Source organism: Metarhizium album, assembly GCF_000804445.1.
Source record: "Metarhizium album ARSEF 1941 chromosome Unknown scaffold_2, whole genome shotgun sequence".
Taxonomy (NCBI): domain Eukaryota; kingdom Fungi; phylum Ascomycota; class Sordariomycetes; order Hypocreales; family Clavicipitaceae; genus Metarhizium; species Metarhizium album.
Window position 1 is genome coordinate 1,910,978 of NW_024467576.1, and position 12,969 is coordinate 1,923,946.

The 12,969-nt window shown below is 51.4% G+C and overlaps 4 protein-coding genes across 4 annotated transcripts; 3 read left to right on the forward strand and 1 right to left on the reverse strand.

Annotated features, from left to right (window-relative positions):
- Positions 1–624: 624 nt before the first annotated feature.
- On the forward strand, positions 625–2,065 carry MAM_01685 (transcription factor spTFIIE alpha subunit; the record flags this gene model as incomplete). Its single annotated transcript, XM_040820484.1, has 2 exons — positions 625–719; positions 910–2,065. 2 exons carry the CDS (start codon positions 625–627, stop codon positions 2,063–2,065), a joined length of 1,251 nt encoding a protein of 416 aa, XP_040681972.1.
- Positions 2,066–2,564: 499 nt separating this feature from the next.
- Positions 2,565–3,419, forward strand: MAM_01686 (high-affinity nickel transporter; the record flags this gene model as incomplete). The annotated part of the gene is made up of 1 exon (XM_040820485.1): positions 2,565–3,419. The coding sequence occupies one exon, from the start codon at positions 2,565–2,567 to the stop codon at positions 3,417–3,419; it is 855 nt and encodes a 284-aa protein (XP_040681973.1).
- Positions 3,420–5,754: 2,335 nt separating this feature from the next.
- Positions 5,755–7,398, reverse strand: MAM_01687 (zinc carboxypeptidase; the record flags this gene model as incomplete). Its single annotated transcript, XM_040820486.1, has 1 exon — positions 5,755–7,398. The coding sequence occupies one exon, from the start codon at positions 7,396–7,398 to the stop codon at positions 5,755–5,757; it is 1,644 nt and encodes a 547-aa protein (XP_040681974.1).
- An 857-nt stretch (positions 7,399–8,255) lies between these two features.
- Positions 8,256–12,489, forward strand: MAM_01688 (guanyl-nucleotide exchange factor; the record flags this gene model as incomplete). Its single annotated transcript, XM_040820487.1, has 3 exons — positions 8,256–8,583; positions 8,648–8,845; positions 8,918–12,489. 3 exons carry the CDS (start codon positions 8,256–8,258, stop codon positions 12,487–12,489), a joined length of 4,098 nt encoding a protein of 1,365 aa, XP_040681975.1.
- Between the last annotated feature and the right edge of the window lie 480 nt (positions 12,490–12,969).

The window sequence follows — 12,969 nt, forward strand, 5'->3', positions numbered from 1 at the left end:
TTGAAGTGTGGAACCCCCCGCCACGCCTGAATGCTGTGCAGGGACCACGGCCAACATTGAACGGGGCAACTGGACTGGGCGCTAGCTTCCACGGTAGGACGCCCACACGCTGCTGGCAGTGGAGCCGCAGTGAGGATGCCAACTAACTATAATCGGTACTAAATTAGTAACATTAGTAACATTGATTGAACTCGGAGCAAAATGTTAAGCAACCTCCTTCACATTCTCTGCGACGCGAACGTACCGACGTTATACACACTGGGTAATCTGGTCAACCCAGTCCATCCACGGGTCGTTCCATACATTAGAATCTTCACAACCACCAAGGCTGTTCATCTGCGCCGCGCCCCAGATCTTGCGCTCGACATGCTGCAATAGGGAGAGCCAGAGATGCCGGTCTTCGCGTCAGCATCCTAGATACATATTCCGCGCCGTCCAACTTGGAAGGGAGGCGGGGGGGGGCATCTGCCTCTTCCAACGTACCTTGTCCAGCTGCTTGAACGTGTGTTTGCATTCGAGTGGTGATGGGGCAGTAGCGAAATCTTCCACGGAGGACACCGGAAAGACGCTGGCCAGCAACTTCAGAACCACCAATATTGACACCAGTGAAAACGAATGCTCAAAATGGATTTGGCAGTTACTCTCATTAAGTCTGTGTTGAGAGCTTTCTACCCGACACGCGACATATTGGTCATGGATGCCTTGATTATCCACGAAGCGTATGACCTTGACACGAACCTCCTGCGGGAAATGCTGGTGCTAACGATGACTATCGAATAACTTCGTAGCCTCCGCGATGACGACCTGGCCTATCTAATGGCTATAAACACGAAAGACCTGCATAAAATCTGCGGCAAATTGCGAGAAGATCGCTTCTTAACCGTGTGCGTCTTTAATATTCCCTGTCAGCCCAGGACTAGAGTCACCTTCTGCTACTTACTCTGCTTCTTTGATTGACCGAACCAGACACACCAGATCCGAGCTACGCGACGGCAACCCTCGCCCCAGTAACCGCACGTGGTATTACATCAACTATCGACATACGATTGATGCCATCAAGTGGCGAGTGTACACGATCGACAAAGAGGTTCAAGGGGCGCCAGTGCCGGCGAACGAGAAGAAGGAATACTTTTGCGGCTTTTGCAAGGCTGAGTGGACTGCTATGGAAGTTCTTGACAGTGTCGGACCGAACGGCTTCTTATGTCATCGATGCCACCACACTCTCACCTTTGAGGCAGACCGAACTTCCACCGGGCATGAGCAGTCCACCAGACTGAACGATCAATTCAAATTCATAAGTGAGCTTCTACCGAAGATTGATGCAGTTCACATTCCCGAATGTGACTTTGACCGAGCTTTGGCGAAAGCCCGCCCTGTCATTCGCGATGCTACACATCAACGAGCAGCCACCATTGCGGTCGAGAGTGGCACGAATCGCCCTATGGCCGTCAAAGGGCTCACCAATACCGGCCCTCAATCTATCGCAGTCAATATCTCAACGTCAGATGGCCCATCCGCTGCAGAGAAGGACGCCGAAAAGTCCCGGAAGGAAAAGATCGCTAAACAAAATGCGCTACCCTCGTGGATGTCGAACAGTACTGTAACTGGCGAATCCTTCTCCGCCACAATTACCGACGGTTCGATTTTGCTCAAACAGGATGATGAAGGCAATTCTGCGTCAACAGACAAGAATATGGACACAAACACTTCTGCGAGAATTGATGATATATTCGAGAAGCTCAAGGCCGAGCAGGCTGCAGAAATGGCTAAAGGAGTCGTACATGGCGGGAACGAGGAAGAATTTGACTCCGATGCGGATGACGGAGACGAAGATGAATTCGAGGACGTTCCTGCAACTGGGAATACATCCGCTCTAGGCACGCCAAGCACCGCGGCTGTCAAGCGTGAGGTTTCTGCTATTATGTCACGAGATGGGGAGACTGCAGACGACAGAGCTAACAAGAAAGTCAAGGTCGAGCAAGAAATTAAAAAAGAGCCCGAGGGACCTGGGGGCGATGATGACACTGGAGACGAGGATGAGGATGTGGAATTTGAAGATATTTGATGATGGAGATATTCAGGCTCGGTTCATAGCTGTCCAGGGGCGGCAACTGGCAAGGCAGTCTTTTCGATAACGAATTAACCTGACTCCAATGCTTTGCAAATTTCGTTTTGTGTCCCTCATCGCTCATTCCTGACTGATAACTCGAAATGATGTTTTCGTCCCCGGAGCAAAGGGTACTTACTCACTGCTCAGTATGCCTGCATGGCAAGACATTGAGGAAGTGGGTCCAGCGTGAAATGTAGCGTGACCTGTTTCGAGCGTGCAATGACGTCGCTACGAGTTGACCAGAACACCACGGAACCATCGCCACCATGCCCTCCAGAACCACGTCTGAGCGCAGCCATACTCCTGCTGCCGCTGCAGGAGAAATGACTTCCACGAGTTTTGCTTCCAAAAATTCTTTGAACAGAACAATACACGCCACAGGCCATGTGACCAGGGCCATAGTGAGAGCGCGCGTCACGGACAGACCATAGTAGCGTCTCTGGCATGCTCTGAAATGGCCAGCAACTTGGACTTTCCACGCATTTACTTGCTACCAAGTCATCTCGAGCCGTCGCAGCTTCACTATTTTGAGGATGTCGTGCCGTCTCTCACCTACAACATTCAGGAAGCGGAGCTCGTGCTTGGAAAAATATCGAAACGAGAGCGTGCTGAATTCGAATTAAGGCGGCTTAAATTGAAAATCCGTCCATGGCTGGGCGAAGATCCTCCTTCAGTTACGCACACCATCGCTCCTGTTGTCAAGGAGTCTTTGGAGGGGCATCCCGGCCCAAAACGTCGAAAACTAGGAGACGTCGAGCATTTAGGTCCTGGCATAGCGAAGGGGAATATGGTTCAGGTTCTCAGATTGTCATGGCTGACTGATTGTCTTGCTCAAGGGAAGCTTCTTCCAGTTGACAATTACCTCTTGTGTGAAGGCTTCAAAATCGCGTCGGATGTCGATTCCCGCGGAGAGCGACGTGAGACACAAAATGTCTCTACTGGTGCAATTGTTCAACGTGCCGCCGAGGACCATGCAGTGAATTCCGCAAATCGGATCACATCGTCGGCTTTGCATTTCGATGCCAATGGCCCACGCCGTGTTAGACACCGGCCGCCGCCATTAGAACGACAGACAACCTCGGAACATGACACCCAGCCTCCTGCGATCCCAGACTTCCTTCATACAACATATTCGTGTCAACGACCAACCCCTTTGCATCCTCCAAACGAAGAGTTCATCCTGGAGCTAAAGAAAATTCGGACCTTCCGAATACTTCAGGGCAATCAAATCGGGGCACGTGCATACTCAACATCGATTGCCGCGCTATCAGCATATCCACACGTGATCAAGGGTCCCCATGGCAAGTAATGTCGCGTTTTCAAGAGGCAATGCAACCGACTACATTGTGCCTGAGCTCCGTTGGAAAGACACTAATTCAAAATGGCTCCGTAACAGAAATTGAGCGGTTGCCAGGCTGCAGCACTAAGACTGCTGAATTGTATCAAGAATGGTTGAGGGCGGGCGAAACCAAAGAGGCGGTTGCTGCAGCGTCAGATGCAAAGATGTCAACCCTGAAGCTGTTTTATGACATATGGGGCGTGGGAGACACTACGGCTAGGGAATTCTATAAAAAAGGTAAGACCATGACCAGGTTTCTGCAATTTCAGCGACGCCCACAAGCGAATCTTTTTTGGAAAAAAAAAAAAAGAAATCGAATGTTGACTATGATCTCCAAAAAAGGATGGAAGGACCTGGACGATCTCGTGGAATACGGCTGGACGTCTCTCACTCGGGTCCAACAAATAGGGGTAAAGTTCTATGCCGAGTTTCAACAAATGATCTCCCGGCAAGAAGTTGAAGAAATTGCACACCTAGTTCTTGATCATGCGCGCAAGATCGAGACTGGCTTCCAGATGACCATAGTGGGGGGCTACAGGCGAGGAAAGGAGGAAAGCGGTGACGTTGACATCATTTTAAGCCACCGAGATGAAGCGAAAACCGTGGACATGATTAAAGACCTAGTCGTCAGTCTTGAGAAAGCCAGTCTCATTACTCATACACTCAGCCTATGGACCAAGAATAGCGAACGAGGTCAGCTCCCACTTGCCTGGCAGGGGGAAGGCGTCAGGCGCGGGTCTGGATTCGACACACTTGATAAAGCCATGGTTGTTTGGCAAAATAAGCAAAAATCAGGGAATAATGCACCTCATCGAAGAGTGGACATCATCGTCAGTCCATGGAAGACCGTCGGATGTGCGTTGCTAGGATGGAGCGGTGGCACAACATTCCAAAGGGATCTCCGACGATACTGTAAGAAAGAAAAGGGGCTCAAATTTGACAGCAGCGGGATCCGCCGTCGCTCAGACGGGGCGTGGGTGGATTTTGAAAGCCGTTATATCTCGCCAGATGAGGACCCGAATCATGACAGACACCTACTACTACAATCGGCACCAGATATGGAAACCGCTGAACGGCGGGTTTTTGAAGGGCTAGGGTTGCCCTGGCGAGACCCCACGCAAAGGTGTACAGGGTGAATGGATGCACGAAATGGATGAACGCAAGTTTCTTCACGGGATGTACATGCATGTTGGAACAAGCGGAAATTGTGTCAACCTACCGTCCTTGCCCTGCCCTCCTCTGTGCGAGCTGGCGGATGCTTGGTTGTAAGCAATCACGTGCAAGACCCGTCAACGGATGTCAGCAGATTGTGAAGTGATATTCTCGAGACGACACTAAAAAAAAACATAAAATGGCCTTCCTTTCTCGAGATTCAGGATCAATACAGCTTAGTCTTGAGCCTCCCTTTCTCTTGGACCGCTGCCTCGGGTCGAGCCAGTCCGGCTTGCGACTCTAATCAGTTCGGAAACACCTTACGCGTTGATTGAATTTGTTGTGTTTCGAGGCGCATTATATACAGTGTAATGCTAACAGCATACCTGTCGGGCAGCGGTATATTGTAAAGCTTGGTGCTTGGTGCCGCTACCAGTACTTTCTTCCTCGACACAGTCCATGTGCTGCGAACCTCCTCGCTTCGCAAGGCCAGCGGTGTTAAGTACCCCAACTCGAATGCCTCGGCGAAATAGGTGGAAAAGGACATCAACGCTTATTCTTTCAATTGCGTTACATCTTGCCTCAGGCGGTCACCTTCGTCATTTTCTTGATGCCAGGCGACTGACTCGAGATAATAGCCCAACGTGCTCACGGAAATTTTGCCGAGAATCACACGTCGCTTCTGGGCGCCCTTCTCATTCGTGGCCTGTGGTTTCCTCTGGCTGCTGCTGCCCTAGGTGCTAGTTGGACCACGTTTCGCATCTTGTATCTCTTTGGATATATCAGTCAGCCCGGCCCCCGGGGTCGAACAATGTATGTGTAAATTTTCCCTCTCGCTACAACTTCCGTCTCCCGCTGGTTTCTGCTGGTTTCTGAAGATTTTCTCATCCCACCTGTAGTGGCGCAATGGGTGCTATGTCATTAGAATTTGTTCTGAAGTTCATGGCTGCTTACACATCTGCTAAGCTTGTACTCGGAAACTGAGCCCCAAGACTGTCCCTCAAGCACCACAGGGCGAGGAAATAAGGTGGCGGACCCCATTGTTCGAGTAGTGAAATATGTCCACAAATACAGCAGAGAGAATTATACGCATCTCGCACTTTGTGATGCAGCAGGGGCCTCTCAGTGTGCATGTTGAAACTTGGCCCGGTAGTCAGCGGCGGAGTCGCCGCCGCTTGAGCTCCTGACTGAGTGGCACATCGTCGTATGCAGCCGACTCGGGTTGATCGCCAGGACTCGCCGTCTCTTCTGAAAACCGTTCGATTCCATTATTTCCCAGAAGATAGTCGCCATAGTATTTCATGGCACTGAAGACTTCTTCTCCACTGGGGACGATATATTCCTTGGGCAGAAGGAAACCGTAGGTGCCAGTATCTCGGAGTTTGATCTGGTAGCTGAAATGGGCGCCCAGCTCGTGGTAAAACCAATCAATTGCAGAGCCACCTCCGGATTCAATGCGTGATGTGGACTGGTCTTGTCTCGCTGTAGCACCTTCGCAAGCCGACATGACAGAATATGACTCCCCGTCTGCCAGGCGGATAGCTTTTGCAATCCCAGCCGCAAGCTCCTCCAGTTTCTCAAGGTTCGGAGGCATCGCCTGGCAGGAAAAGGCATAAGGGAAGAGAATCTGTTGAGAATAGGAATGCAGGTCTATGAGACCCACAAACTTGACGTTGTTATTAAGAGTTTCGTTCCGAGCCCAACTTGCTAGCTGCATTGCTTCCACAGCTTGGAAAGGTTGTTCACCCCCATAGCCCTCAGAGCATGGGTCGGCCTGCATCTGACTGCCATCCCATTCATACCCGAAGGCATGGTCCAGGTCAAGACCACGACAGTACCGAAGATTTGTTTGCTGTCGTGATTTACGCCACAGCCGGTCCACCTGCCAGGAGTACTCCACACCGTCAGGATTGAGGACAGGGACAAACACCATGTCAAATTCTTGAAGAAGTTTTGTGATCATGCGCTCCTTCCCAAATGACGTGATAAAAGACCATGCCACATAATTTACGGTGCTGGTCGAGATCCACTCTCTGGCGTGAAGACCACCAGTGACAACGATTGTCTTTCGCGGCTTCGTAGGGTCGACATTGGGGGGCAGCCCAACTCGCAAAGCTGATATTTCTCTTTCTTCAAATGACGCCCCTATGGAGACGTACTCGACATGTGATGGGAACATTGCCTCAAGCAGGCGCATCCAACGAACAATGACGGGCAATGGTTGGTAATCTTGGAAAAAGAGGTTGCCACTCGCTTCCGGAAATGGCGATGTCGACGCTGACAGTGCTTCATCAGTCCTAATTACTGCTTCATGATGAAGGAATGGCATCGAATCATAAACGGCGGAGGCGAGATCTGATATCATGGTGGATTGAGCAACTCGAAGCGAGGGCGGGAGAAGACTGAGGAGAGGGGAGACCTCATCGCGGTGCATGCGAATGTCGACGAACTCGTCCGTGAATGCCCAAACATCTAGGAAGAGTCGGGCCGCCGCATGAGCAAGGGCGATCTCCTCTTCGGATGTGGTGACATTGAAGCGCAAGACTAGCTCGTTGGTGTACCAGGCCCGCGCACTGGACGGGACGATATGCTGGTCGGCATTTCTGGTGGGATGACGGCCGAAAAGGAGTTCGACTGCGCTGTCGCGAAGTTTAGTCAAGAATGAGAACGGGCGTGCGTGGTGATTGTCGGTGTTGGAAGGGTGGTGAGGATGCAGGCCTGCTGCAAAACCAAGGCCGGGGAGCTGAATGACCAGTAGTAGCCCAGAGGCTACGAGACGGACGAGTTCTGTTCTCATAATTTTCTTCTTGTTCCTGCTTTCGCTTCGCTTCGTAACGTATGTGGGTGGCACAACGGCAGAATTTATTGGCAGGCGCTCAGGCGAAAGCCGGAGGTGTCGTGATGGACAAGTGAATGGCGGTTGTAAATTCGGGCAACCTGATTCGTGGGGAACCAGCTAAAAGTACCTACTGGCTACTTAGCTAGGTAGATATAAAGTACTGAATAGAGCCTCCAAATAGGCATTCGCGTAGTACTTCCCGTGGACAGTAACGCGCTACCTACTCAAATACCTAGTAGAGACCTACACGCAGTTACTCTGAACATTTTGGTGGAGCGCTCGACCCATTTCACGTCGGGCCGTTCAGTCCATGTGTTGTTTGGGGCAGCAGTTTTCAAGTGTCCCGACTCCCGAGGACACATGCATTCAGGTGCCTGCGTAAAAGTAAGCACGCAAGCCACTACGCCCGGATTTGCGCCAGCCACAGCCATCATCAATCAATCTTGAGAGCATTGCGTCGACAAGCATTCTCCCCAGACGACCTTTCTCCCATTCATCACCCTTCCGCTTCACCAGATCACGCCCGTGGACTGGTCGAATTCAGTTCAGCAGCCGTTCCCGAAACAGCGGCGAGTTGACGCAAATGGGCTCCAACTAGATTTCTAGGTTGAGGAGAGTTGGTTCCTCCCCACAAGGTAGGCTGCGACAGAAGATGCCCATGCGGTTCCAACCAGACTCTTTCTGGCGGTTATCCCAATGTCAACAGTGCCAATAGCTAAGTCCCTCAAAGGCCAGCCAAATATTCAGCGACCTAGTGTCGCAGAGTAACATGCGAATCGACTGTCGCGATGCCTTTTCTTCGTCGACGAGGTAATATGGCTAGTGAGACGGATATTCGACGCCATGCCATGTTCAACGTGCCTCGGCCGTCCGACGATGACGACGACGACGACGACGCCGACAAAGCTGCACTCTCATCAGAAGCGCAGTCCATAGTTCCGGGCGACCCTTACTCATTGTCTAAGCCAGAAACTCGCCAGTCCGAGCCACCCGAGCACACTTCGGTGCCACCTACTTCCGAGTCTGAACAACGACAAAACAAATTCCACCGCTTCTCCATCTTGCGATATCGAAACGCCTCCGATTCACAGCTGTCTTTAAGAGCCAAGAAGCAGGCTGAAGTACCGCCTCCTATTCCACGGCGTACGTGCTCGCTTAGCCCACTACGGATCCCGCAAAGCCAATTGATTCTAACAACTGACTTTAGCACCCGCCATCATCACAACTGCGCCTACGAACGATATTGTCGGCCCGAAAAAGGTGTCATCACGTATGAGTTTGGCTGCAAAGTTTCGCCGTTCCAATGACATTCCCAGAAGCAACAATCACCATGTCTCCGTGGCCACCATGCGCAGGGGAAACCACTTTGCTGATGATCGAGATTATGCGTCCACAGTGGAGTCGTGTGAGCCAGCACGTCGTCGTCCATTGACCCAATCGACGGCATTATCCAATGGCATCTCACTGCATGCATTAGACAATCGTCAGTCGGAATCTTCGAGGTCTGATGCCAGCTCTGGCGATCATGCCTCCTATTCAAGTCCAGCCACAACCCCGAAGAAACCTTCCTCTAGCACGCCATTTTTCAAACTTCGCAAAGCCAAGAAGCCTCCAGAACCTTTGTTCCCTCTAGCTCACCTTCAGCAAAAGAATTTACTCAAAGATGGGAATCTCTCGTCAGCGTCCCTTGGCACAGATGTCGCTCCTCGCCCAGCATCGTCACACAGTGCCACCACCCCTCAAGCCTCCAATGGTGGTGGAGACGGAAACCAAATGGCACAGAGCGTTGCTGCCTCAGCATTGTTCGCCAGAGGAGGGGGGCAGCGCTCTGGTCAGTCATCGCCTACACGAACAAATCTACTCAGAGGTCGGTCGTCTACCATGAGTTCGGCGGGCAGAGACTCGACCGATGATCATCTGTTGCCTCCAACTGCCCGTACATCTACATCCACTGGCCGCAAAAGCTTCGGTGACTTGTTTGGGCTTGGTCGGATCAGACAAAATTCTGAACTCAGTCGACAAGGAACCTTGACACCAGGCACCCCTGGCTCAATAACGTCCAAGAGCAACTCGTTGCAATTGCCCAGAGATTCGCTCGTCCTGCCAGAACGCCAGGGCAATGAAACTCCTGCGAAATACCTGGCTCGTCTGGAAGGTGTGGTGAGCCGAGGGATTATTGCATCGGCCTTGTCAAAGGGGACTGACCCATTTTCTGCTGCCGTACTCAGAAGTTACATGCGGAGCTTCAGTTTCTTCGGGGATCCGATGGATATGGCTATTAGAAAGTTGCTGATGGAGGCCGAGCTACCCAAGGAGACTCAGCAAATTGACCGATGCTTGCAGGCATTTGCTAACCGCTATCACGAATGCAATCCTGGCATCTACTCATCTCCAGACCAAGCTTACTTTATAGCATTCTCACTGCTCATACTACACACGGATGTGTTCAATAAGAATAACAAGCACAAGATGCAAAAGTCAGATTATTTGAAGAACACCCGGGGGGAGGGTATATTTGATGAAATTCTTGAATGCTTTTACGACAATATCTCGTACACCCCTTTCATTCACGTCGAGGATGATCTGGATCCGACAAATGACCGCATGCAAACCCACAAGTCCAAGAAGAAGTTGCTTCTTTCTGCAAATGGCGGCGACCCTTCAAAGCGCGCCGCGAAGGAGCCTATTGACCCTTACACGCTCATTCTGGACGGCAATCTAGATGCGCTGCGACCAAATTTGAAGGAGGCTATGCACTTGGATGATCATTATAATTATTTAGGGACTGCAACTTCCTTCAACCTGAAGGATCTGCAAAACACCTTTTTCAAAACCGGCGTCCTCCAGATTGTGTCACCCAGATCACGGCCTGACGCGTTCATGTCGGAAAAGACTGCCACAAACCCCAACGATGCTCATCCCGGAATAGTGGATATCAAAGTCACAAAAGTTGGCTTGTTGTGGCGCAAGGATGCCAAAAAAAGGAAGACACGTTCGCCGTGGCAGGAATGGGGTGCTATCTTGACTGGGGCCCAATTGTACTTCTTCCGAAATACAAGTTGGGTGAAGAATCTCATTCATCAGTATGAGGGCCATATCAAAAGTGGGCATGATGGTATACCAATTATATTCAAGCCCCCGCTTGAAGAGTTCAAACCAGATGCGTTGATGTCCACACATGCCGCTGTGGCGCTCGTCGACACTACATACAAGAAACATAAAAACGCTTTCTTATATGTCCGTCAAGGTGGCTTAGATGAGGTGCTTTTGGCGGACAGTGAGGAAGAACGCAACGACTGGCTGGCCAAGCTCAACTACGCTGCTGCATTCAGGACGTCCGGGATTCGGATGCGCGGTGTGGTAGGAGCCAACTTTGATGGCCAAGCCCGCCGAGGTATGCGTCGCCTAGACAGCTCTGACGCGACACAACTAATAGAAACCCCCACTGGAACGGTTTCAATCGCACGGGGTTATATTGACCGCAAAATGGCCGAAGATATACAGGCAGCAAGACGTCATGGCATGCACCAGAAGATATGCGAGGCCGAGAAGAAGGTTGAAGGAAGTCAGAAGCTGTTGGAAGAGCAGTTGAGGAATGCCAGGCATCTCCAGCTTCTGGCGCCGATCCAGCCACGAACACGGGAACAGCTCTTGCTGGCTGCAGCTCGCATGTCTGCGCAGCTTAGGTGGACTCGTATGGAAATTTGGCGCGAGAAATGTCACCGGGATATTCTCATCCAAGATCTTGCAGACGACGAAGTCCCCTTACTACGTTCTGCTTTGCAGTCGGATTCACAGAGTGCTTCGTCAGCCCCACATCCCTTGTTGACTCGGTTGGAATCGAAACCCAAACACCAAACCGTCGACGGGAATAGCCCCCAAACACCCTCAGAAAACATAATATCTCAGACTCCGAGTACTGTCAGTACCGCCGTCAACGACATCGAGCCTCCCGCCATACCGAGCGTCCCCCAAACGCCCCCACAATCTGTCGTTCAGGAGCCCCGGCGTTCGAAACCCGAGACAACGAGTCTGAGACGTGGATCAATCTCAAGTATTGCCACGGCTGCAGCACAACCTTCAACCCCAGCGCCTCGCGCCAATGCTTCTCAGGATGACGAGATTGGTAGTTCGTCGAGGACGCCGGAGACTGGCCAAGATGATGTGGATGCCGATGAAAGGGACTTCTTGAGACAAGCCGGGTTGTGGGAGGCAAAATCAAGACGGGCTTCTTTAGAAAGAACACCCATGTCTACAGTTACGGAAGGCACCGAGTACTCAGTCACGACAGAGCGAGACAGGATAGAGAGAAGCAAGATTCGAAGAAGTTTGCAGCGAACTCTGAGGGAGAGTGCAGGTCATCTTTCCCATCACCGCAGCAAGAGGGGCAAAGACACAGGACCACCGGTTGCTGGCTCCGTGGATGACGGGATACGGGAAACGACTTTATCCCGTGGAGCTGGTAGCTTTGTCGTTCACGGTAAAAAGGCCTCGGTGATCAATTTGGGCACGGAGCTGCAGACAATGTCTCAAGAAGACAAGATTATGACCCGGAAACAGCACCAGTTATTGCAGCAAGACCAGCAAGAAGAGCTAGCTACCCCTATTTCGGGCAACGACAACCCCGAGGACGATTTCCGCTCTGCATTAGAAACCCCGTCTGGATCGAATGGCACGAGCAGCAGGAGGGACTCGGTAGCTAGTACAAGCACCGCCACCGCTCGCAGTTTCAGAGATCTCCACAGGAGATATTCATCAGCACAGGCAGCTAGGAGCGTTTCCGGTGGACGACTTGCAATCCCATCCGATGGCGAAAGTGAAGTCTCCCCCAGCGTCCGCGATGAACAGAAATCACCTCAGTCAACATCAGAAGCGCAGCGAGAGGGCTTGGAGGTGGAGACATGTCCACAGATGAGCGAGGGTTTGACCCTAGACCAGAAACAGGAAGGAGAAGTCAGTGGGAGCGACGAGTCGAGTAGTTGCGACGAAGGTACACGGTTTGAGCATGAGACCCAATCAACTCAACCCACTCAGGTTGTGAGGCTCTAATTGCCGGTTTCTCATTCCCATTAAAAGAGAAGATTATTAGCTACAATTTACATGTGAGGGTTTATACTAGCGTTGGGATTCCGCGGGCTCTGCAAAGGAATTAAGGAAGCGGCGGCCAGGAAGACGCAGGGTATGATAAAGGCAGTAATATACAGCGCTTCAAATACAACCGTTTTATGGCATCTCTGCTTGCAATTTCGTGCGCCTGTCGGTTTCTTGTGCACCGGGACACTGACTTCAAATGAATTCATCCAAATAGGACGTACTGAGGATACTGTGACAGCATCCCCAGGCTTCAGGTAGTGACTGAACACGCGGGCAGACCAGAAAATGTTGACTCAACACATGTGGAATACTCAGCAGCTTGTAGAGGACCATTGCCCTGAGAAAGGGATTCATTCCGTTGCGAGGTCATGATGGGGTGCAAGATTCGAAGCAAGCAAGCAGGTGACTTGGATCATTATGGCATGACTTCTCCTA